General features: G+C 36.3%; 1 protein-coding gene across 1 annotated transcript in view; it reads right to left on the bottom strand.

Annotated features, from left to right (window-relative positions):
• Positions 1–3,819: 3,819 nt before the first annotated feature.
• Positions 3,820–25,374, bottom strand: part of MYOF (myoferlin) — a 61,729-nt gene continuing 40,174 nt past the window's right edge. The window contains exons 29-55 of the mRNA XM_077784640.1: positions 24,843–24,985; positions 24,340–24,513; positions 23,222–23,333; positions 21,861–21,938; positions 19,949–20,130; positions 19,698–19,856; positions 19,447–19,545; positions 18,987–19,148; positions 18,315–18,480; positions 17,639–17,715; positions 16,120–16,176; positions 14,247–14,258; positions 13,365–13,463; positions 12,621–12,746; positions 11,753–11,908; positions 11,574–11,665; positions 10,445–10,615; positions 9,791–9,939; positions 9,434–9,573; positions 9,069–9,157; positions 8,892–8,987; positions 8,255–8,396; positions 7,843–7,942; positions 6,774–6,967; positions 5,408–5,517; positions 4,948–5,095; positions 3,820–4,501 (exon numbers count right to left, since the gene is read on the bottom strand). Of these exons, the coding sequence (XP_077640766.1) occupies positions 4,466–4,501; positions 4,948–5,095; positions 5,408–5,517; positions 6,774–6,967; positions 7,843–7,942; positions 8,255–8,396; positions 8,892–8,987; positions 9,069–9,157; positions 9,434–9,573; positions 9,791–9,939; positions 10,445–10,615; positions 11,574–11,665; positions 11,753–11,908; positions 12,621–12,746; positions 13,365–13,463; positions 14,247–14,258; positions 16,120–16,176; positions 17,639–17,715; positions 18,315–18,480; positions 18,987–19,148; positions 19,447–19,545; positions 19,698–19,856; positions 19,949–20,130; positions 21,861–21,938; positions 23,222–23,333; positions 24,340–24,513; positions 24,843–24,985 (3,269 nt within the window). The 3' untranslated portion in view covers positions 3,820–4,465. The remainder of the gene's footprint in view (positions 4,502–4,947; positions 5,096–5,407; positions 5,518–6,773; positions 6,968–7,842; positions 7,943–8,254; positions 8,397–8,891; positions 8,988–9,068; positions 9,158–9,433; positions 9,574–9,790; positions 9,940–10,444; positions 10,616–11,573; positions 11,666–11,752; positions 11,909–12,620; positions 12,747–13,364; positions 13,464–14,246; positions 14,259–16,119; positions 16,177–17,638; positions 17,716–18,314; positions 18,481–18,986; positions 19,149–19,446; positions 19,546–19,697; positions 19,857–19,948; positions 20,131–21,860; positions 21,939–23,221; positions 23,334–24,339; positions 24,514–24,842; positions 24,986–25,374) is intronic.

Below are 25,374 nucleotides of genomic sequence, written 5' to 3'. Positions count from 1 at the left end.
TTGTTTCCTGTTGGATGATGCATCTAGCTCCATTAATTTTCCTAACTGCTGTTTTATACAGAGCAATGACACGACCCAACGGACACACAGCTGTGTGAAGAGGCACTGCTGGGAGTTCAGGTGCTTAGGTGCAAATCTGTAAATGTTCCATTACTGTCTAACAGCACTTCAGGTTTATATAAACTCTCCAGTCTCTCCTGGTTCTGCATCTTTTCCTTTCTGGAAGTATGTGTATGTTTTTACAGGCAACCAGCTTGGCACTGAACCTGCATCATGACCAAAAGTTTCAGTATCTCCAAAGGCCTGGGCTGAGAGGTTCACTCATACAACTGTCTGTGCTGCTGACTGTCCACAATTTCTCCTAGAAGGTGGTGCCCACTTTGTCTTCTTTTGTTTTACGTAATTTGCTTAACAGTGACAAGAATTACACAGGAGACTGGAAGCCAAGGTTTGGTTCACTTCTCTGTTTGAAAGGTTTAAACCTAAATCTGGTGCTTGGCTGAGTGTGTCGGGCCACTCCTGCTGCATGGCGCTGCGGTCACTGCCCAGCACTGCTGCACCCCACTGCAGTCACTGCCCAGCACTGCTGCACAGCGCTGAGGTCACTGCCCAGCACTGCTGCACCCCAGTGCAGTCACTGCCCAGCACTGCTGCACGGCGCTGCGGTCACTGCCCAGCGCTGCTGCACCCCACTGCAGTCACTGCCCAGCACTGCTGCACCCCACTGCAGTCACTGCCCAGCACTGCTGCATGGCGCTGCGGTCACTGCCCAGCACTGCTGCACGGCGCTGCGGTCACTGCCCAGCACTGCTGCACCCCACTGCAGTCACTGCCCAGCACTGCTGCATGGCGCTGCGGTCACTGCCCAGCACTGCTGCACCCCACTGCAGTCACTGCCCAGCACTGCTGCATGGCGCTGCGGTCACTGCCCAGCACTGCTGCACCCCACTGCAGTCACTGCCCAGCACTGCTGCATGGCGCTGCGGTCACTGCCCAGCACTGCTGCACCATGCTGCCGGTGCTTTTTGCTGCAAGTCCTGACTCCATGTAGGTCTGGGAAAGGAACAGTACTGTCTTGGAGTCTTTAATCAGCACCTGCAATAAATTCATAGTTTATGCAGGCTTTAGGAAAGTGTTTTTTCCCTACAGTGTTCCTCATCTTGCACTTGTCAGTGAATGCAATCTCATAGACACAGTAAAGGCTACAAGGGAAATACATTTTTCAAAGGGTAACTTTGTGGTCAGAGCATGGTCAGACTCAACAGATAAAATGTGTACTTTCATTTTTTTTGTTTGTTTGTTTGTTTGGTTTTTTCACAAGAATTTATCAATTTTTAAAGTTGATAGTTTTCCATTAAATAATTGTCTTTCTAATTCATGTCCCTGTCTATATACATGACATGGCAGCTCTGAGCAATGGTAAGTACTGCATAAAAAGCTGTATGGTATTTACTAGCTGAGCTAGCATTGACACAAGATGCAGCACTGAATGCTACCATTTCACACTTTAGTACTGCTTTCCAGTTGCTAAATAGATACTTAAGCATGTAGGGCAGAGAGTGGATACAACAGCTTAGAGGTCTGTAAGGGCCAGGCTTGGAGTCACTTTGTATGTAACAGGTAGGTCCCAGAGGTGCTTACAGCTGTGTTTTTCAAATGCACTTACACGCAATGGACTTGATGGGGCTGGTTTCCCTTGATTACTAAATGTGTCTTGTTCATCTCCATATGTGAGATGTATTTAGAGTAGGAATAAAACAGAAGTACTCTGGAAGCCTTTGTGAACACACGAGACTTGGGATGTCATCTTGTGGTTGTTCAAAGAAATGCAAGAACAGCTTGTAAGTGTGCCTCTTTACACTGAGCTGGTATAGGTGCAAGTTTCTCCAAATATTTTATCTTGAATTACATGATGGCTCTTTGTTAACTTCCTTACAGCCCATTCCAGTAGTCAGGGTTTGGGGTGACTACAGCAAACCCTGATAGGAAGTCATGTGCTGCTTGGATACCTGAGTGCATCAAAGAGCACAGCCACTGGTGTCTGAACCTGTGTGATGGCAGGGGCAGGAGGACTGACATCCTGCTGCTGGTTACCCATTTTATGTTATAAGCACTTTCAGTTTAGCTTTAGCCTTTCCTTGGCTGTTCCAGCTGGTTGGCAAAACAAATTTATAGGAGGAGGAATTAATGGGATTAAGAAATTTCCTGTAATAAGGAGCAGTGGTATCAGGAACATCTACATTCTGCCCTCTTTTCTGTGGTCTCCCAGGCCATTTCCCTCAGCTGCTAGTAATTCTCTGAGTCTGTAATTGGAGTGGTTCAGAACTGGACTGACCAAAGTGAACATCCCCGTCACCGGTGCACAGTGAGAGCAGCACCAAGTCGTTCCTGTGACAGGGCTAAATCTTTGGTAACTGTTCCAGCTAGACAAAAACCTGTGGCAAGTTAGAGTCATGCACAGCAGCTGCACCAGGGATTATAGATTTGACTAGCACTGTATATAAATAATCACCTTTTCTTTCTTGTGAAGATGTGCTGTCTCTTGTTTGATACTGGGGCAGGCTGGCAGCTGGAATGGCTTCTCAGACTTTTCAGTTATGTTTTTAATAGCACTGTCTAATTGAAGTGAAACGATCAAGCCTATGCATGCTTGAACAAAAAGGCATCTGGAAGAGGGTGAACTCCACTCAGAAGGGCAGTACCTGCCACTCTTCAAATGCTCTGTGAAGGCTTGCTTGGATCTCTGCTCCACACCCTTTGAAGTTAAATGCTTTCTAATTACAACCCTTAGAAGCAATACACTTTCTTGTCTTGAATGAAAATAAGTTTGCTGTGATTTTTACCATTTGTCAGATTTATGGCATTGATTGAGACAGATTTTAATAGTGGATGATCAAACATTAGCTCATGCAAATTGCTGGTTATTTCTGGAGTGCTATTTCATCATTAGTGAAGGGACAATCCATCTGGATAGTGATTAGTTCCAGCTCCAAGCTCTCATTCAAGGGTCAAGATGCCTGAGAGTTTCTTGACAACAAAAAACTAAGGCTGGTGTTATGTTTTCCACAGGGTGACTGCTGCTTGCTCCACTCTAGCCACTGGGACTTCACATGATGGAAGCTATTTAATATTAGACCTTTACCCTAATTCTTCCAACAGAATAAAGTTACTTATTTTGCCCAGCAACTACATGCTTATTATTTTACAGTACTGTGTTATAATAAAATGTTAATTATGTCACTAAATGCAATTACAGAAGTTTTAAAGACAAATTTTTGTAATTATTTTTGACATCTTTTTAAAGACAGCTGAAGTCTTTATCCAGTCAAAAATGTGACAATCACAGCAAATGCTGATTTCAGGCTCTGCTGCATTTTCCTTTCAAGGACCAGAGGATGTTCAGAGGTGCTTTGCATCAGCCCTCCATAAAAGTGAGATAGAATCACAGACTATAACCTGATTTTTAGTGCAGATTATATTTTACTCTGCTTTGGGAGAGGAGATTGAGGCAAAATGAGATACTTCCCATGTGCAGATCAGATTACAAACAAGGATTGATTCTAGGTCATGTATCCTCGTGTTTCGATTCATGATCATCTCTAAATACAAGGAGTATATTGAAACTAGTCAACAGATTTCTTTATTAATTTCTTAACTAATGAATAAATGAATGAGAACTTTTGCTGAAGTATTTCCTTATTCTTCACTGTGCAGAAAACAGTAGAATACCTTAAAATCCAGGTCTGTGACATTATATCCTCTGATAGACACTACACAAGTCCTAATACATTGTAGTTTAGTAATAGTTGAAGAAAACTGGAAACTTGTGTTTTACTTGTGGATAAGTTTATTAAAAAAATTTGTGCTTATACTAAAAAAAAAAAATGTATAATTAATTTCTATATTTATGAACTTGTCAGGATACGTGTATAGTGTTGTCAAGTCTAAAGCATGGTAAATAAGAATTTTAAGTAGCATGATGATGAAAACTTTGGAACTAGAAACAATGTATGACCCTTTGGTTGCACTGTGATGTTTTTTTGGTAGACATAATTGTAAGTAGTAATTGTTTTCCTTTTATTTAAAATGCAGAGCTTCAATATGTACTCAATGAAAAGGATTCTCAAAAGAAAGTATTCATTAAAAACCAGAGATGGCAATAGCAGGCAGCTCCTCTAAGTGATTGTTATGAAAAATCCACTTTAAAAGCTAAGTCAGAACTTTACCATGTATAGATACCATGGAAGTAAACAAAAAAAAAGGGGGGTTGTGGGTTTTTCCTTGTTTTTAAAAAACCCTTCCATGACCTCTTGAACCTTAGCCAACCTTATTGAAAGTCTTAATTATCTATTTTACCATTCTAAATACAAGCAAATACAAAGGATGGAGAGCCTTGCTGATTTTGGTCCACAGCCTGGGGTGAAATTTCAGCACTATTTAAAAAGATGAGATGAAAAATTCTTCCTTAAATTGGTTTCACGATCTTCATTGACAAATAATTCTGTTGGGGGAGGAGGAAGAAACAAGAGAGGTAAAATTATGTACACAAAATACTGCAGTGTAGTTTTGAAAAAGACATTCTAAATATTAAAATGGATCAAAATGCATTTAGGGTGTGGTAATTTAAAATAAAATACAGTGAAAATAGGTAATTTTTTTTTTCCAGACTAATGTAGACTCTAGGCCAACTATTATCTATCTTAATTATGTAGATTAACTCTTCTAAAGCAGTTCCTTGTTCCATCTTTAGTTAATAGGTTAGTTTTAACCTAAATTTTAATTGTTTCTCAATAAAAATCAGTTGAATTTTTTTACAGCTACAAGGCTATAATCCCTATCTCCTGCTAAAACAGAGGGGATAGACTCTGTCTGAGTCAGGCGTGTATCCTGTTGATGACTCTAAGCTCATCCCACAGCTGAGGAACAGTAACACTCAGAGATTCTTACCGGCAGGGAATAGAGGAGCACTGCTACAAACAGGAGCAGAATCAGCAGGATGATGAGGCCAATGAAGAGCCACTTAAACCTGCGCCACACAATAAATTTCATGGTCTTGCAGGGATTTGTAAACCAAAGGAAGGAAGTATCTGGCCGGCTGCATTTTGAAAGAAGTATTATTTACACACTGAAACTTAAGCATGAGATAACAACACTTTAAAACATGCTTTAAAAGACTTTTAAAGAGGGAGGTTGAAGAAAAGTTTTGAAATGCAAGACAGTAGCTGCAGTAAATACGTGCCTTTAGTACTGAAACCATGTTGCATTTTATCCTAATGCTTTCAGGAGGAAAAATGATTGGCTTTTATAAATGGAGTTTTGCTGAGAATAATGACTAATATATTCCTGCATGCATCAGAGTAGCTAGATACTGGGTATTTCTAAAGCTAGTAGGATAAAAATATCTTACTTTGGCAGATCTAGTTTGGGGTTCATGTTGGGTTCATCTCTTCCTTTACCAGCTGGCCTTTCCTCAGCTTCTTTTTCATTGACAACTTCCAATGTCATTTCAACTTTACCCTTCAGAAAAAAGTGGCATGAGACAAATGTCTTATTGAAATTGCACTAGTAGGATTTACTTGGTACTTATACAGAATACCTGGGATCAGCTGATGGTGTACATCTGTGTCTTCAAAATACACTGATTTCTGTACTGTGACAGTGTCACAACAGTATGGAAAAGACACATAGAAAAAATCAAATCGCTGGGCATAAAATTGTTCTGCTAATTCACCTATAGTTCCAAGCCATAATATTTTTTTCCAATTTAGCAAAACAAAAACAGTTCTCTGGTTCCAAGAGCAGCCCAAGGACTGCATAATTTCCAAAGGACCATGCATCTAATTTTTCATATTGCTGTGGCTTGTAAATGTTTCTGAATATTTTTCCTCATTTATTAAATTCCAGTAATAAAGTTTTAAGGCAAAAACATTAGAAAGAAGAACAAGAAGGCTCCTTTGAAAGGCTTAATATTCTGCAAATGATAAATGCACATTTATATTCTCTGTAGAATATAAATAGAATAGAAATAAATAAACAAGTAGAATAGAATTCTGTAAAATAGAAATAGATAAACAAGTTTGAATGCTTTAGGTCTTCTGGTGGCATACATAATCACAAAGCTAGTCTGGATTCTCAATACAGAAATTTTGTTTGCTCTGTACAGAAGTGATTTTCCTTTTGTCTTCAGTGCATTTGGGATGTCTCTGATGTTCTTCTGAGCAATAATGTGATAAATGAATGCATCACACAATCATTTAGGTTGGAAAAGTCTTCTAAGATCACCAAGTCCACCTTGTCACCTAGGCTATGGCACTAAGTGCCACATCTAGTCCTTTCCTGAACACCTTGAGGGATGATGATTCCACCACATCCCTGTGCAGCCATTCCAATGCTTAACATCCCTTTCTGTGAAGAAATTTGTCTTGATGTCTAAGCCAAATCTCCCCTGGCACAGCTTGAGGCTATGCATTCATTCACAGGACTTTATCAGCTGCGTTGGCAAGATAGCATGACTCAAGTGACACCACAGTCTTTCAGGTTAAACGAAGTTAGCAACAAACTACATAAATGAAGCATTAAACTCATCTTTTAAAACAAAAAAATGTTGCTGGACCAAATTCCTGAACTTGTGCACGGAACGTCCTATTTACCCCTCCTCTGTCTATCCACTGAAAGCTAACAGTTAAGTGGGAGACTCTTTACAACCTTTCTTTGTAATTTCAAAAGAAAGGTGAGCATGTATGAAGTACTTTTAAAAGAAGCAATAACCTTACCGCTAAAATACGTGAGCCATCCTTTTCAACGTAACATGGCCACCATCCTTTCATGGATTTCTGTTCAAAGAGAGAGGCAGTCCTGGGAGCCTTCAGAGAAATGTCTGCCTTGTATTCTGGAATCATGTCTATATTACACTTCTCAGGAACTTTTGCTGGAATGATTGTTTTATGTAAATCAAGTTCCACAAAGCCTGAAAGGTGGATACAAAAATAAACACTGTGTAACACAACCAACTATACAGCACAGCAGCTCTACATCAACACTGCTATCTTGAAACATACATACAGGAAATACAGGAAAGGCAATCAACAGACACATTATATTCTTGTTTGTCTAAAGATGTTGTGAGGCAGGTAAGTGGGATACATTGTGTTTAAGCCCCTCTTGCTGTTGTTGATAAATGTGATTTAGCAAGCTCAACTCCCCTTCTTTAATGCAAGAGTGTTTGTTTTTTTAATAGAAGGGTTTTATCCCCACACATCTGAATGGAAGATACCCAAATACAGCAATGTAATAAGTAATTTCTGATGGTTAAGTGCATAATTTAGCAAACATTATTGGTGGTTATAAATCAAGTAGTTGTTTTCAGTTTTTGAGGCCTGTATAGTTTGTATGTAATCTAAAGACTTTGGAGCAGTATTAATACAGGGCAGAGAATCCCATGCAGAGCATTATCTCTAGAAAAGGTAGGGATTAATAACAGTGTGAAGTAGATTGCTTAAACCTAAATTATGTGCTACTGTCAATACTCTTATTTAGAAATGAAGTGCCCTTGTTTAAGTAATTTTACTTAAAGAAAGAAGTAAAGTAAATTTTCATGCATATTATTATTTCATGTGCCTAGTAAGAGGGTTTACCTGAGTGAAAAGTATCCTGGTTTACTGCCAGTAGGCCTTTACTGATTGAATATTTTTTCATTCAGAGCCTGTACTGTGAAGGAAAGCTGGAGTATATTTCTATGCTCAGTGTCTCACTTTAAATGCAATCCTTATGTGATAATTTAAAATTGTTCACTTTGATATCCTGCTTTGAGAGAACAGTAACTATTTTCATTCAAAATCTTACCCAGATAGTCATCCAAGGAGAACTTGTCATTATCCCATATTTGAATGATCAGTTTGGGTGGGATTCTGAATTCTGTCTTGTCAAGACTCCAAAAATGTTCCTAAAATTAAAAAAACCAAATACTAAGCACCTTTAAAAATTACTTACGGAAATTCAAAGCTGTAGTCTGCTAGTACTTGTGAATTCTGGGGTTGGTGCAAGTATTAAGAGACCTAATCTTGCCCTGCTAAAAGCAGACTGCTGTTGTTGCCAGTGTGTTATTAAGGCCCAAAGGCAAAACAAATCTGTTCATAACAGCAGTGTGAGAAAGTATATGGAACTGAGCCTAATTGTCTCTTTCAATATGTAGCTACAAATTATCAGGTTAACTAGAATCTGTATTCTAATAATTGAAATCTTTAGGATTACTTACCTTTTTGGAAACTAAACAGAGTTGCTCAGCTGGGAGATAGTCAAAAGGAAAAACAAATCTCCAGTTAAAGTTCCCTTCGCCATCTAATGATCGGTAGTGAACATCAGTTTTCTGCTTATTTTCTTCATTACCAGGCATCCATCTGAAAATATGGAGAGATGTGTCTGGTGTTTGCAGTGGGATTACACTGGTGCCCATTTGTACTGGAACTGTGTCATTAAGGGGTTGCAGACCAGCTGTAAGAACTGCTCACAGAGGGCTGGGGAGTTTTTAATGCCCTTTTGCAGTTTGCTTCCAATTTAGCACTGTAAATAGGAACATCTGAACTGAATTTCAGTTCTAAGACCATTGGCTTTTTTTTTATATTAAGACAAGGGAAAGTAAAAACTAAGAAACAAAGTTATGCAGCATCAACGCCAACTCTCTGCCTTTTCAGTTGCTGTCTCAAGAGATGAAATTCTGGAATCTTTCACCACACATTAACTGATCATGTTTTATCTCGTAACATATCTGTACTTCTCTGAGATTAGCATTTAACTTGGCTAAATGAAATAATATTTGAAATCCATGGTCCAGGTATTCCCAGGACATTCTGAGTGTTATTCATTCTAAGTGTAACATGGCAGAATACTCTTACCCCTTCACATAAATGTCACTCATTTCTTCTCCTGTGATGCTCTTTTCATCCAGAAGGACATCCTTGGTGTTCCAGATGATCACACGCAGGATGTACCTAACAGAGATGTTTGGGGTGAGAGATTTGGATTACTTTGTCAAGGCTGCCAGAGGGTATGCAGTTTGTGGGGATACTCACTTCTTGGCTTTTCGGGGAGTGATGTTGAATGGAGGGCCTGGTGGTCCTAAGCTTTTGGGGAAAACATCCACCCACATCTGCAGCTTTCCCTGTAGCAGTGAGGAAGATGAATGAGGGATTGTTTGTTGCATGTAGGTTTGTCATAGCCCCTTAATTTTTCAGGTAAGTTTTCTCATTTCTAGAGAAACTTTCTTTAAAATCTGCATTTTATTATGTTTCTAGACTAACCTGCTTTTTACATTTTAAGTCAAGCAACTATAGCCCTCTTCCCCCTGAGAATTACCACACCTTTAACAACATGACATAAATTCTGGAATGCTCCATTTCTGCTTTCAAGATACCATAACCAAGCCAGTTCACAGTACCTGGGAGATGTTGGGCTGGAAAGTGCTATATAAGGTCCTTGTTTCCACATGTTCAGGTACCAAGCCCTGGGTTCTGAGGATATGAAGGGCTAACCGCTCTTCACCTGGTCCAAGATGCTGGTGCAAGGTTTTGTTAGCTTCTGAAATAAATGGGAAAAAACCAGGGGCTTATGAACTACAATTTGCCTTTGAACTTAAGAAAAATTAAAACCAGATATGTAAAATTGAGCACAAAAGTGTGTTCAACTTAGATAAAAATCAAAGCTATTTTTCTAGTATTTCATAAATAACGGGAAAGTTCTCTATTTTATCAATGTGAATTTAAGACATACTTGTAAAATAAGTGAACCAACTCACCAGCATCCTCCAAAGTATAGTCTTGACCACCATAGTTAATCTTTCTGCCATTCTCAGAGAAGACAGGAGGAGCATAGCCTTTAAACCTGGCTACATTTTGCAATAACTGGGTGGGTTTTAGTTGATCACGCCAGGTATTCACACCTGAACTTTTATGAAAGAAAAAGAAACATATTCTAAAATTATTCACCATTCAGGGCATTTATACATCATGTAAAATGTATTTATTTAACTAGCATTGTAACTGCCTAGATTGAGGGCTCTGGAGTTTGATACAGTGATATAATTTTGTATCAGCTCAATTACCCTCCAAGACAGAGTGTTTTTTCTTTATGTATCAAAATAATTCACACTCTCGGATGCTTTCATATTTACTTGAAACACTAGGTCAGAAAACTCTGTTAAATGTGAGTTCTCTGGACAGAAATAGCATACATTACTCGATTAAGAAAATATTAAAATATTTGATGCCATGGTTTTCAGTGAAGGCTGTTCTGAAGATTCACAGCTTCACTTGGAATTTAGATGATAGAACGAGCACAACAAATACCCTTGAGAAACCACAGCACTGTTTTCTAACCATAAAATTAAGGCTTTTTTAGAGACCAGGTACTAGATCTTACAGATTAAATTTTCCAACATGAAATTACTTACATCCAGTACTGCTGGGGGATGCCACAGTGAGATCCATAACGAGAAAGGAATCTGTTTTCCAGATCAATTATCGTTTCACCCACTTTTTCATCACGAGTCAATGCATCATAATCATAGACTGAAATTTTCAAATCCTTTTCTTGAGGCAAGAAGCAGCTGAGTTCATACATTCTAAACATAAAAATTGCCCATTGAGTCTATTGCTCTTTTAAGAAAGGCTTCTTATTTTTAAATTTAAAAATACAAATTGAAAAAAGCACTTATTAGTTTATTTTTGAGCAACAGCCTCTACAAGGTATTAAAAAGATGCTTCCAGTGCTGATAAATCTAGCAGCAGTTATCTTTCATGCTCCAATTTCTATTTGCACTTATAAATATTTTCATTTTTACTTCTCTGGATATTACCTCCTTCATTTCTGCACAGTGTATTACTTAGATGTTTTCTGTACATCCGCTTGAATTGGGACTGAGGAAGGAAGTTACTTCGTGTTTGTAATCTAGTATCTTTGCTGTCTATTTCTTTGCAGAATCTGAACAATTGAAAACCTGTAGAGCATCATTTCAAATTATGCTTTTCAAATCCTTTATAAATCTTCTAGTCCTCCTCTCTAGCCCTCCTAACTTCTAAATTATCAAAATCCTCATCCAATTCTAAACCAGAACTAGAATTTCATAGTAATTACACAGATGATGTAACTTTTCATTCCTAACCAGTACTTTTATTCATATATTTCAATGGTGTCATTAACCTTTGATGGAAAGAGCAGTGTACTGGGAATGCATGCTAAACTGATTACTTGTGAGAGACATCTAGTTTTCAGAGTTAGAACTTCTTCCATAATCCATAAATATATTTTGTTTTTCTTATATGCCTAAGACAGGCTGGTTTTAAGATATATACATTGTTTTACTTTGTGTAATTTACCCACATGACAAAATCTACGGATTAGCCAAACATCTGCGTTTTCCAGTGATTTCAAAGGAAAACACCTTATGCAATTTTACTCACAATTAACTGTTAGTATATAACTATGAATAGAGTGCTGACTATTTCAAGTAAAGGTTTACCTTAAAAAATACGAAAACATTGTAAAATACAGTAAATTGAAAACACAAAATAGTATGTTACCTGCCAAAGATTGGGTTGAGGGTATTAGGCACATAATGATCTCTGTCTTCAATTACTTTTTTACTTAGAGATATTTTTATATAAGGATCACACTATTTAAAAGAAGACAAAAGAACACAGTTAAGAAATGGTTATCAAGACCAGCTTCGTTTCAAGCAGAGGAGAGCCGGCAGCCTCACCAGCCCGTTGTTGTCCTGGGGCTGGAGCTGCAGGGCGCGCACGATGTAGATTCTGACGATGCACTCCTGCGCGCCGCTGTCCGGCAGCTCCCGGAACTGCCGCGGCGGGGCCGGCACCGCGGGGTCGTCCGGCAGCGCGTAGACCTTCACCGAGCCCTGCAAAACCGCACTCTGCTGAGTCTGCTTCGTCCTGCACACATACACTCTGCTTTATACAGGGATAGCAAAATTATAGCCTGACCCGCACTGACCTAGAAGCCTTTGGTTTTGTTTTAGCGGGTTTTGGATGGTAAGACTAAAAACACAAGGTTATATCCTTTCCCAGTCTAACTCAATTCAGCTGTTTTGATGTCAACACAATTGCTCAGTTTTGCTCCAGATAAGAATATGTAACAAATACTTTGTTTCTCCCTCCAAAAACATAATTTAAGGTTTGGAGGTTTTTTGAGTGGTTGGTTGGTTTTATCTACATTAGCATTATTTTAATCTATAAAAGTCACAGAAACACAGAAATAGTACAAAATACCTTTTCCAAAATAATTCTAAAACCGTGCTTTTTGGAATTTTAGTCCCGTTTGAGAGGTTATCTGGGAAGGTTCTGTCCCATGGTTACTGAGGAAGGTTACATTAGCAGGAATTATATTTATTTTCAATTAACATGTAGCACATCTAGTGTAAGCAACGTGTAGCTGTACTTTCCCTGAAAAAGATGGGCCTGTAGCTAAGTAGCTACTAATACCTGTTGCCCCTACTAATGCACACATCCATATTTAAGCTGAAATGTTTGCATGTAGATCTACTTAAATAGCCACTTACATTCAAAAGACTGCAACTAGCATTTATTTGTTGCCCATAATTTGAAATTTACCTTGAATTCCCCAACCACTGATGGATCATCACTCTCCTCAGATTTGCCTCTGTATAGTTTAAATGTATCACAGAAGTCTGTTAAGTTATTGAATTCAGGTACTTTTTCCAATTCACAGTCATACACCTTAAAAAAAAGAAAAAAGGAAGGTTTAGAAATTATCATCTATATCAGATCCACCATAGTAGCACTGCAAAGTATTTTGTGTTTGATGGAATATTTTAGGGAACCAAAGTTTTTGGAATTATTTTTATATCGAAGTGGGAGCAAATGCAATGTTTTGGAGAACATGTGATAAAGCTTCATTTAGGCTTGGTTAAAATCATAGTAAGTAGCATGTCATAAGCTTATCTTTATTTTCTTTGTTAGCTGTATTAGATAAGAAAAGAAAGTCTCGCTTCAAATTTTAGCCAACAAACACTAAAAGATTCTCTGTGCTCATACTTTCTTAATGTGTATATTTATTTAGGATCTGCCTGGAGCCCAAAGATGTTGAGAGTAAAATTCCCTTTGACTGAAGGTGAGATTAAATTATTAATACATCTCTTAATAGGTATAGGTAAGTAAAAGAAAAGCCAAGGTATCTTCTTAAAACCTTCATTTAATCATATTAGGAAAAAAAGCTTTATAGAAAATCATGTATAGTTAAATTCTGAAGAGCATTTGAAAAAAAAAAAAATTACAGTTTTGATCAGGTCTTGGGCCTATAAACTCTGAAATATGTTATTTTATCCTGAGCAATACCTTTAAAGTGTCATATCCTTTTTTAATGTACTGTCCACATTTTTCATATTCTCCTATTGAAGCATAAAATTTGCTCCACCAATCAACAATTTCTTCCTCCTTAAAAGAAAAGCAAATAAAAAAATCTTTTACTGGGAGATAAAGCCTCTCACCTATCATGCTGTGCAGCAGAAATAATGAATAATTAAGCATAGTAACAAATAATATACTCTAAAAATTATTATCAGTTAGGCAATATTAAAGATTTCTCTGAAAGAAGATGAGAATAATTAAGGCAGTTGCTGATCTACCTCATTGTTAACCAAATGCAGTTGAAAAGTAGTTGAGTCTTGCCCCTTAAAAATAGTACTTCAATAAGCCTCACGTCACCTAGATACTAGCAATCTATACATTCAACTAATACAGCATTGCTGTGGGTTTTTCATATTTTTATTTATTCAAGTATGATAATCACTGTTTAAGAAAGTGCTATTTTCTGTATTCACAGGGTTTCCATAATATAATTATTTGCCCCTGAAAACAAACTTCCAATGGTAATAAATAGCATTCATTGTCTATAAGTTAACAGAATTAATAGTATTTATCCACTGTGTAAATCTGATTTTTTTTAGATTGTTTGGACTTACAATCTTAAAGTAGTATGTAGATCCTTAAATGTGAGGGTTTGCTGGGGTTTTAAATATATATATATGGCTTCCTATTTCACTCTTGCATATTTTTGCTATATTTACCATGTTACAAGTTCACTGTAGGTTTTATATCACTTTCAGAGATTACTGTTCTCACCCACATGCCTAAAATGTTATTTTTAGGCAGTATTGATATACTGGTTTTCAATTGGTGAAAGCAGTGTGTAGATTTTTTTGAACTAGTATACATTACCTTTTCTGTGAGCTGCTCATGAAGATCAAGTCATAAAAAAAGAACAAAATAAAAGCAATGGTGAGGATATTATTTGTAGAATTTTATACAGTTAAATAGGCTTTAAATGTTTAGGAGTTTGTATATAGTAAGTGTGCAAAGTGAGTTACAAACATTTAGAAATGTTTTTGAAGAATACTCAGATACCATGTGTTTAACTTGATTTTTTTTGGTGCTGTCAGAAAAGCAGAATGTTCTAGATATTGAACTGGAACATGCATATTTATATACACACATTTCAGAAAGGACTGTAAGACGTTATTACTCTGTGCTTTGTTCTTCACATAACCAGAAAAAAAAGGCAAAAAAATTTGTGTCAATAGATTTATCCATATAAGTGCAAAAACAATGTGCACAATCCAAAATGCTTCACCTGTTAAATCACAGATACCGTAATTATGACCCACTAGTCCATTAAGAGCAAGCATCATGCATCCCATCTGGAAGCCATGATTAGCAAGCATCATTTCTGCTACTTTTTATACATTATACCTCGTGTTTTCTTTCAAAAGCATTAGCAGTGAATTTTTGTGCAAAGCAGAAGAAATATGCAGAAAATTTTATGAATACAAGCCAAATGCATCAATAGGTCAGGACATCACTCTGGTACATCATTTTCATTTACTCCTATTTCTGTTCTCTTAAGTAATTATTTCAATGGTATGTTCAGGTCTATCATACTTTCCTAGTCTTGTCTACCTTCAAATCACCAATACAGCATATTCTTATCAGATTACCATGGGATTATCATTTTCTAAAGACAGTTGGAGTTAATTTTTTTGTGGAAACAACATCATTAGTGATTTGCAAAAACTTACTGGCAGAATTCATTAGGTAATTTTGAATAGTTTGCTATATTTAAATTTCACTTTGTTTAAATACTGATTTGTAATGTTGACAATGCAAATGTTACCTTGCATAATTACTCAATCATAATTTAAAGAGCAAATTTGAAACCTTTTCATGAAATGTACTTTGTAGAACTCTGAATCTTTCATCAAAGCATAATGTTTGAAGAGTTCAAGTCAGGGTCTATGTTTTGGGTTTGTATTTTTTTTCCCCTTCATATATTTCCAAATGATTCTTTACATAATGCACTTGGTGGTTTTGGGAAGAAGTAGTTAAGGAGAAAAATAAATCAAAACTTTATGATCTTCTTTAAAAATTCCCAGAGCAAATAATAGTCTTCAATATTCAGAAATTATTGCTACTAAAAGTTGTAATCAGGATGTGCACACAGAATGCCAAAACACAGAATAAAATGCCATATGATAAGTTAGAGATTTTGGAGTGAAATACTCACATGGTAAAAACAATATACTGTTACTGTCCTTTTTAAAATGTACCCAGTAACTTCGCTGTATATTGTTACACATGAAATTGTCAAGACAGCAACATTTAACTATTATATTTTTGAAAAATCTGGAATTATGGAAAAAATCTAAGAGATGCAGTGGATCTCTAGAAAAGTCAGAGTTAAAATTTTTTAAATTGTAATTTTATTTTCCAGAAAGTAGACTTCTAAACAAAGTTTAAGTATTAATAGCACAGTGAAATAATGCCTGTTTATTTTTTTGCTTTTATCACAGAGATTTTAAGTAAATTAGCACACATAGAAGTTTTAGTAGTTCATACATATTGTATAAGCATAGTAAGATTTTCAGAACAAAGGTACCTCAATATAGCTAATCCTACAGGACTTGTGAGCATCATCTCCTCCAAAATCTCTCTCTGGAAGAGCTGCCCAGAGAAGAACCCCTCAAGGTCCCATAGGTTAACACTCCTCCCCATCCAGCCCATCCTGGCCACCTGCATGCATCAGTTTGGTACATACATGCACTGTTGTTGGAGAAGCCATTTTGCTGAGTGCTGTTGACATACTGCTTAAACACTGGAAATCGGAATGTAATTGTTGAAATTTTGGCATTTTGTGTCCTCAGGGTGTTGTCTGCATAGCACTTACACTTTCCACAGTTTTACGTATTTCAGTTAAGATTGTTCTGAGTTTTCATTCCTCTAATATGGATACTTTCACTGTATCTAATGTTATATATGGCTTGGGTGATGTTAAACTAAAAGAAATTGTGTTTCTGCTTATGTAGCATTTAAATTTGTCCCTTTTTGGTTGAAATAAACTACACAAGTATAATCAATTTTACTGGTGACTTTGAAGTGCTAAATCCTCTTTATTTTCTAAATATTTTTCCTTATAATTTTTAAAGAAAATAATAGTTCTCTGTTTCAGCTTGTATTAGAACATATACTACTTATATTAGAAGAGAAAACCTATTTCAGAAAAAAGTTAGAGACTTGTAAATTAAATATTAGTGACAATTTACATGTATGATGACAGTAATGACAAGATCATGAGATCATGATCTATATACTTAAATTAGAGTCTGAATATGATGACAGGAAGAAGAAGAGATGAAGGAAGAGCAAGGCAATCATTAAAATATTCAAAGAGCAGTAAGAGTCCAAAAGCCTAAATTCGGTATTATTTACTTTTGGACTACTGTAACAATGTAAAATATTTTGCATTTTCAAAAGTCAAAACTGTGGATTAAGAGCCTGCAAAATTGCTATATATTAAATAGCATAATAATTTCTCTTCTTCCTTTAATATAACAGGCCATCTATGAAACAGGTATCTATGAAAACACCTTCTAGGCAATGGAAACATTTTACAGTCCTAAAAGAATTAATATTTTTTCTTTAAAAATGTACTTCTTGGAATCTTTCTTCAGTCATGTTTCAACTCAAGAGTAAAATTCTGAAAGTAGAATTATTTTTTACCTGGAAAGTAAAACTGTGTTGTGGTGGTCCCAAAAGAATCAGAGCAGTAAAGAGACAAGGCACAACAGAGAAGGAAAAGTAGTGTTAGTGCAGAAAAAAATTGTTTCAGTGTTATTGGGTTTGGATGGCTTCAAGGTAAGAGAGGCCAAGCTGTGACTGTGATAAAATGAAGGGCTGAAGGACCAGAGCATACCCCTACTTCTAACTCCTTTATCTAAAACTGCTCAGTCTGTGCAAAATCAGGTGTCCCTCACCACCATCAGGGGGAACTGGGTGATGTTCTGTCACATACTTTCAGTAGCTATTGAACAAGTGAATTCATTCTTAAGCAAGTGGTGCATTTGACCATGGACAAAATGTTATAGTTTGGTGTTCACTATATGAAAACAAAGATTAAAATTATACCAAATTTCCTTCGCTTTCCTGTCACCAAGTAACTTTCCACCATCTGGCTTTCCAGAGGGTTGCATATGTTTCTGACAATTTTGCTGTCTAGATAGTTCCTCAGAAATCAGACATCTTAAGAACAAAGTCAAGCATCAAATTTCAAAGATTACCTGAGCTGTTAGCAGTGGCTGTGTGTCTTCCATATCAATTACTGTATCCTGGCGAGGTGTAGCAGAGAGCAGACTAACTGTAAGACAAAGGTTTTATTAAGGCAATATGTGTAGGAAAAATATCTTACTAAACAGTTTCACCAGACTTAAATCCAGACATTTACAGAAGATGTAAAATAATTCTCTGGCTATATGTTTGATCCTCTAAAGAAAGCAATTCATTGCCACTTTTTGCTAAAAACAGACAAAATACTTCTGTGCAGCATATGCAAACATTTCTCAAATATATAGAATTAAAACTAAAAGTAAAACTTGAAAAAATGTAAAGGAAATGTCACCTTTGTATTCAGACCATATTTGCTGGAATACTGGATCATTTCTTTGGCACTAGTGCTGAGGTGATCTGCAGGTAGTTAAATTCCAAGTTGATACTAAAGAGGAACTTCAGGGAATGAGCACAACTCTAAGAGTGGACTTGCCTTTGCATTATGCCCTCTTATGCTTTAGAATGTTACTTTAATTAATACTCTCTGTTAGATGTTTTTCCTTTCAGATAATATTATCTCCACCTACATACACAACACGAGATTGCTATTCATCAGTAAAGCATGCAGAGTAAACAGGCAGGTAATTCTAGCATCTCACATGTAGAACTTTTCATTTTCCAGCTTTCTACCTTTCAGCTGTGGTGCAATGTCCTGTTTAGTAGTGTAGGGGTCACAGCGAAAGCTTTCCAGTAAATCAATAGTGCATTGTCCCACGATGGGCTTCCGCCCAAATGGCCTGTGGTCTATTACTTTAATAACAAGAGATGGACTGTATAACTCCTCTTTTGGTAAAAGCTAAAAATAGAAAGGTAGAGGCTTTTTTACAATGCAAACAGAAGAAAAGGAATAAAGATTTCCCCCCTAAATTAGAGCTGTTACTTCATTTATTTAATATTGAAATACTATGTTCTATGGCTTTATGATGAATGAAAACTTCTAAATTTATCAGTCAGTAAAAATCAGTAAGAATAATTGCCCCAAATCTTGAATTTTCTTGACTCTTGCACAGTACCCATCCTAGCAATAGGAAAGTAGCCAAACATCTATAGGTAAATCAATGCCTTTTCAAATAAAAAAATACATACTGCACTGGATTGTGAGTATAAAATTGTGCAACCTACCACTGACTGTACAGACATGTTTACATGATCTTTATTACAGTTTTCAGGCTCATAAATTGCTTATGGTAAATAAAAAAAAGATGCATGAGTCTTTCTATTTAGAACAAATCCTTGACCTTTAAAACTATGGAGGAACTTATTTTGCTATAGATAGATGGCTTATAGGTTTTTGTAACGTACAACTTTCATGAAGAGAACAGAAGATGGAAAATTCGGTGTCTTTTTGAGGTTTTTGATCACCACAGATTCCACCATTTCACCACCACATTCCACAATTAGACTTGGAGACATAACAGGTGCCAGTTGGTAGTTTTTCATGTTTCGCAACCCCCAGGCCAGAATCTGTAAAATAAAATCCAATATAAGCAAAAGTGGGAAAGGATGTCAATATGTTTAATATAATACTCAAAAGGTAGGAAAGAAGAAATGAAATATTTTCAATAATATAGGGATCTGGCAAAATATTTCAAGGTTCTAGTTCTAGGAAAATTAATGGAAATGGTGAAATTCACAAACACTTACAGAAAAGAGTATTTCTAGCTATGAACCATTTTTGTTTTCTGTAAGTAAATTCAAAAACTTTCTGTCTAGAGAATGAGAAGACTGCACTCGTATTCAGTTAGTTTAAGAGTAACCCTACCTCAACAGCAGTGAGTTGAACTACTGGTCTGATTCCTTGAGGGACCATGTAAAGCTTTGGTGCCCTTTGTGATGGAAGAATTGGAAGGTTGGTACCACCCTGTTAATACACAAACATGAGTATTAGTTTCTCTCATCTTAGATTAAATACCCTGGAAATACTAAGACAGTTTTTCCCATAATGTCTCACCATGTGAGAATATATGTTGTATCTTATTATATTACACATACATACAAAAAATAAATATATACCTTGTCTCTCAAAATAAGTTCTGCAGCAAAAAGAATGTCTCCACTAGCTTTGCCATTATTTGTTACAGGATACCAGAGCAGTTTTGGTGTGATATCATCTTCTGGGATTAACTTGACCATGGGGGAACAGACACTTCTTCCAAGGAATTCATCTTTACCCTGCAACCAAAAATGGCAAAAATAACAATGAATGTACTGTCAACTAATACAAATAAATAAAAAAGCAATCAGGGTAAAAAGATTTCACCTACCACTTGGTCACTGTCAAAAAGTTCAATAACAACATTAGGTGGGTTTTCGGCTATTGACTGTGGGTCCCCATAGATCTCAATTTCATTAAATATGAGAGTTTGGTCCCATGTAGGATTTAGAGTTGAATGAATGATCTCAGTTGTTTTACTTTGATGGAGGAAAGAAACATGAGCATATGGATCTGAAATATCAAACAGAGATTGAAAGCACAGAATTACAGACAAACAAAATCAAGCTGTAAGACACACAAGCACGTTTTTTATCAAATATAATGGTATTTTTCTACTGTTGTTACCAGTTCTATAAGCCATTCTATATAAAACAAGAATGAACACATATTCATACTTTACATTGAATAGAGCAGTTTCCATTTGATGACTAAATCACTTCCTTTATACAAGGTTTGATTAACAGAGCAATAAATGAAAATGGTAAAATATCTTGCAAAGCAGAAAGAGAACCAGAAAACTAAAATGAAACACTCTTTATACTAATCTTGTCTTAAATCTTGTCTGTAGAAACTCTTTTTTGTTCTCTCCATTGATATACAACTGTAAAACCTCATAAATAATAGAAAGAAATAATTCAAGGTCTGACTAGTTGCCAAACAACAAATTGTCCCAGGCTATATTGCTCAGATCATGGTTAGGTTTCAAACATGCTCATTTATAGCAACCTCTTTTTGTGAAATAGTCGTGTAGGCCCAGTATTTGGCAGGCCTTCAAATCTTCAAGAGCTCTGTAGAAGATATCTGATGGTGGTCATTAATGTTTCCTGTACAAATTACAATCACTAAGAACTAAAGGCAATTTTAAAGGTTATCTTCAGGTCAGTTACAATAGATTCTGACAAGGTACACAATCAGAGTTTTACAAAATTTGGCTAATTCTTCAAACTAATCTTATAGGAAAATAAAATGTAGATGAACTAGTTTGTGTATGTCTGCATCTGAGGTGTCTATCCTGAATTATCCAAATGCAATTTAGAGGCATTTGTAATTGTTTCTTTGCATTGCTTTTAAATGCAAATAAGACCAAATTCACACAGGCAGCTGTACAAAACCATCCTCATTTTAGAAAATATCACTAGAACTTGTAAAGCACTGTATCTTCTGTGACAGAGGCATTACACTTACTCAATTATAGGTGGAAAAAGAAGGATGCAAATGGAGTGCAATGGAGAAAGAAAATTAATTTCAGCTTTGTCTTTTGCTGAAGTTCCTTAAAGGAAGTGTAAAGTCATATTCTTACAGAATCGAAATTGCTCTATGGCTTTCCAGTAAAATTTTAATTTGAATTAGCAAAACTTGAAAACTGGGTATTAGCCTGACTACAAGGATGCCATACAGACACAACACTGATGGAATACCTAAGAGTTAGAAAGAAACATGTATAAACAAATAAAAAATATGCTTATCAGTAAGGCACAGTGTAGTTTTCTGCAAGTTCACTTCTGTAATTAATTAATATAAAACACTGAACACTGAGTGGCAGTTGGTAACATAACTAATGAAGAAACCATCCAGCTTTCTTCATCCTTGCTTTTGTGCAAGCCTCCTGCAGGACAAAACTACATGTAGGCTTTGGTTAGAAGGAGAATCCAAGGCAAAAGGAAGGGCCTGGTCATGGGAAATTCAGACCTTATCTGAAATCCAGTTCCCTCCCTGGGAATTCACTGGCAGCCACTGGTACAGGCCATACAGAGAACTTTGCTTGCAGCAGCCTCTGTGGCAGGAGTAACCACATTTGGATCATACGTAATAAAGCTCAGACTTTCTTTATGGCATAGTTTCAGTAGCTGGGACCCACACAAAGACCTTAGGGAGCTAAGATATTCTACATCCAAATAAATCAAGCTACAAGTTCATGGCAAATGTGGGTTTTCTGCACCTTTAGAAGGATTTTTCCATACCTGAAAAGCTGTCTTTGTCTAAAGCCATGAGGTTTCTTGCCTGGTAGATGTAACAGCGAAGGTGGTAAGTATATACTCCTGTATCAAATAAATAAAACCAGTTCAACTGAATTATACAGGCTTCTTTTATGTGATGAAGATATCTTCAGTTTATACAAATGCCTTACACATTTTAACACAAGCACTGTAGTAACATTTTTGCTTTTCATGTGATGAGGGTATTAGTACCAACAGGCTAGCACCTGAGAACATTTGTTCCAACACAAAGCAGAAATGGAAAAAAACTCACTAATGCTATCTGTTTTTTTTTTCACCATACAGTCATTTAAAAAATCCTTATATTCAAAAATTGCTGTTTGAAACAGTGTGATAATCTAGCTCACCCAAAGAGAATCAAGAACTGGGCACTCCTTTGCTTAATTTAAATATTCACTACAGCACTTTCAAAGTCCTGGGTCTCACATTTTCAGCTCTTAGTCTAGAAGTTATTCCAATTCCAACTCTGTTTCTTTGGTTAAATGATTTTAAAAAATAAACCACTCATGTTAGGTGGAGTAGCTTAAAAAGAAGATGTGAGTGGCCCCAACCCAGGACCATGTGGGGCTAAGTTACTACAGCTTTTCTTTAAAAGATGTCAGGTGTAACCCTTTTAGCCCTTGAAAAAATCTGAGACACTATATAGCCTCACTGGGCTGAAACCTCTGACCTCTGGCAAGAAAAAGTGCCAGCCACTTTCCTCCAGCTATGGTCATTATTAAAACAATATTCCCCAGCTTCTGAAATATTTAAGATTGACATCCATTCTTGGCAGGTTGATCAAGTTCTGCAGAGTTCAAATGAAGATGAGTATTCCAGTCAGAACTCCTCAAAAAGAATGTTAAGTCCCAGGATTGGCCTCTTTTCCTGTTAACTAACACTGGTGGCTCCCATCTCAACATCCCTGCTTTTGTGATTCACATTACAGTGATTACAAAAAATTTAAAACCCATCCAGGTTGGCAAAGTTACAGTTTTATTCACTTTGCCAACTCAACTACATGGTATTGCTTCCCCTGGGCCAGGCATTGCCTGATCCTGCACTGAGCTGGTTAAGTGACCTGAACCAACAAAAAAGTTAAATTTAGCATTTAATTCCTGTCCCATACAGGTTTTAAAAATATCTGTGTGACAGTGGACTGAAATATCAAAATGAATAACTGTAATTTTTCTTTAATAACTTAAATAGGATGCAATCAAGGATCTGATAGTAATTACTACAGAAGGCATATAAAGCTAGATGTAAACCACAAAGATTTGTGATTCTGTCTGAGACCAAAATGAAACAGATGACGTTTTTGAGAAAGGAATTGTTAAAGAACCTACTGTCAAAATAGCAGGAAACCATTGGTGTATTGGCACCAAACACCGTTGTAGCTGACTCCTTGGCTTTGTCTGAACTCCTCCCTTCTCCCTCATCAGCACTATTGTCTGCTCCCTGAAATTACATATAGAGAAAAGTCATTGAGTATTTACAAACAGAGAAGGAACTTGATAGAAATGGACTATGTGGTGGTATGTATAGGTTTCCATCTCTCTTTCAGCACAAGGAGAAATTAACTTCTCTGAGTAAATTAACTTTACAAGTTGTAAGCAAAACTGAAATAGGAATTATTACTCAGAGCACTCAAATTAACTGGAGAGAAAATGCTATCAGTGAATCCTTGGTCAACATCTGATGCGAAAAAGAGAAACAAACAAAAAAAATGCAAAGTTTTGTTAGTGCTGTACACTCAGAATTATTATCTATTTTATAAAAAACAAAGGAGCCTTTTCACATTATTTGCTACAGTTTGTATTTTGGTAAATTGAGGTTATTTGTGAACCTGTGTTTACCTCAAAACTTGAGGAATAACTGCATTGTGCTTGTCTATCTGTGTCATATGAAATTCTGGCTTCTCCAACACACTATTTTCTTTTCTTGTGGGGCTTATTTTTTTTTTCTTTGCTATATTTTGCTATATTTTCCTGTGTTTATTTGTTTATACAAGCAAATATTCATCAGGGGCAGCTTTTATCCAAGCCTGTTATCTTTTGTGCCAATGTTAAAACATCTAAATTACATGCATGAAAAGCTTGAGCTATCTTTTCACTTTACTTACAAGTAAAGCTTTTGAGCTAAATCTCACATAATTTAAAAAAAAAAAAAAATATTTAAAAAATAAAGTAAGATTAAAAAGATATAAACCATAAATAATATATAATGTGATGTATATTTTGCATATGTAATAAAAATATAAAAAATTAGTAATAATACAAGAATCTCTACCCCAACTTTAATGATCCCTTTCTGACTAAGTAATTTAAATAACATACACTGTATTAACTTCTCAGTTATACACTAGTTTAACAATTCAGGGACTAAAACATCCAATATATTTGTTTATTTACTGCAAACTAACAGGTTAACCTTTGAAAACTGTGTTTGGCACTCTGTCTCTTACCAAAGCACCTTCAAGTTTAAAGATAGCTGCAGCTCCGTGTGTCTCTGAGGGAGCCATTTTGCGTCTCCATCGTCTTCGACGGAACGTGTCAGAGCTGCGTTGTTCCCAGTGAAACTTCCAGCCAATCAAGGAAGCATATTCCCATCCTTCTTGGTCTTCATATGATGACCTTCCCTTGAAGATATAAATTCTTGTTATCCACAGTGTTGTGTAACCGAAGTGAAAAAAAAGCATCATTTCCTCTGGTAGGCCTGAAAACCCCTCATAAACCAAAGCAAGAAACATCAAAAGTTTAAAAAAGATACAAAAAGATAAAGAGACAAAAAGACAAAGAAAGGAAATAAAATGAAAATGTAAAAGGTTGTTCTAGATCTTTTTTGCTTGGTATTACATTTTTTCTTCACTCAGGTAATGAGTAGTCTCATGCGGATTTAAGAACAAATTGTTAAAAAACCTCAGACTGTTACAAAGTACAAGTCCCTGCCTGGGCCTCTCTTGCTCACCCTTCCCGCTGTCATTCCTTCAGGTTGTTCCCTCCTGCGTTTCCGCACCAGCCGTCGTCGTCGGTGCGTGTGGTACATTTTCTCTGCAGCAACCCATGACTTGGGTTTAGAGTCTGGAGGAATAGTGATTCCATATTCCCACCCTAAAGCAGAATTGATTAGTTGGAATGTTTTCAGAAACACAAGTGAGATACAAAGAAGAAAAGCACAGTAATAGAGTGACTGCACCTACAGAGGATGAAGCTTTATCACACAAAACTATCCAGCATTGCAGACCCTTACAGCCTAACAGCCAGGGGGCCACTGATGGCATTTTATAATGATCCTGTGTTGTAATATATGTGACAATAAATATCAGCATTAAAACAGACACAATAAATTTCAAGTTCTTTTCTTTGCATTTTTGTTTTCTCAGATGTTGATATCACATTTTCACATTTCACTGCAGGAAAATCTAACCCTTAATTTTAAATAAGAGTGAAATGTTGTGTGCAGTCTTGTGACTCCAGCAGCTTTTTGTTTAAAACACATG

Source organism: Lonchura striata, chromosome 7 (genome assembly GCF_046129695.1).
Source record: "Lonchura striata isolate bLonStr1 chromosome 7, bLonStr1.mat, whole genome shotgun sequence".
Taxonomy (NCBI): domain Eukaryota; kingdom Metazoa; phylum Chordata; class Aves; order Passeriformes; family Estrildidae; genus Lonchura; species Lonchura striata.
Note: the sequence above shows the minus strand (reverse complement) of the source record. Positions and strands in the feature narration are given on the sequence as shown.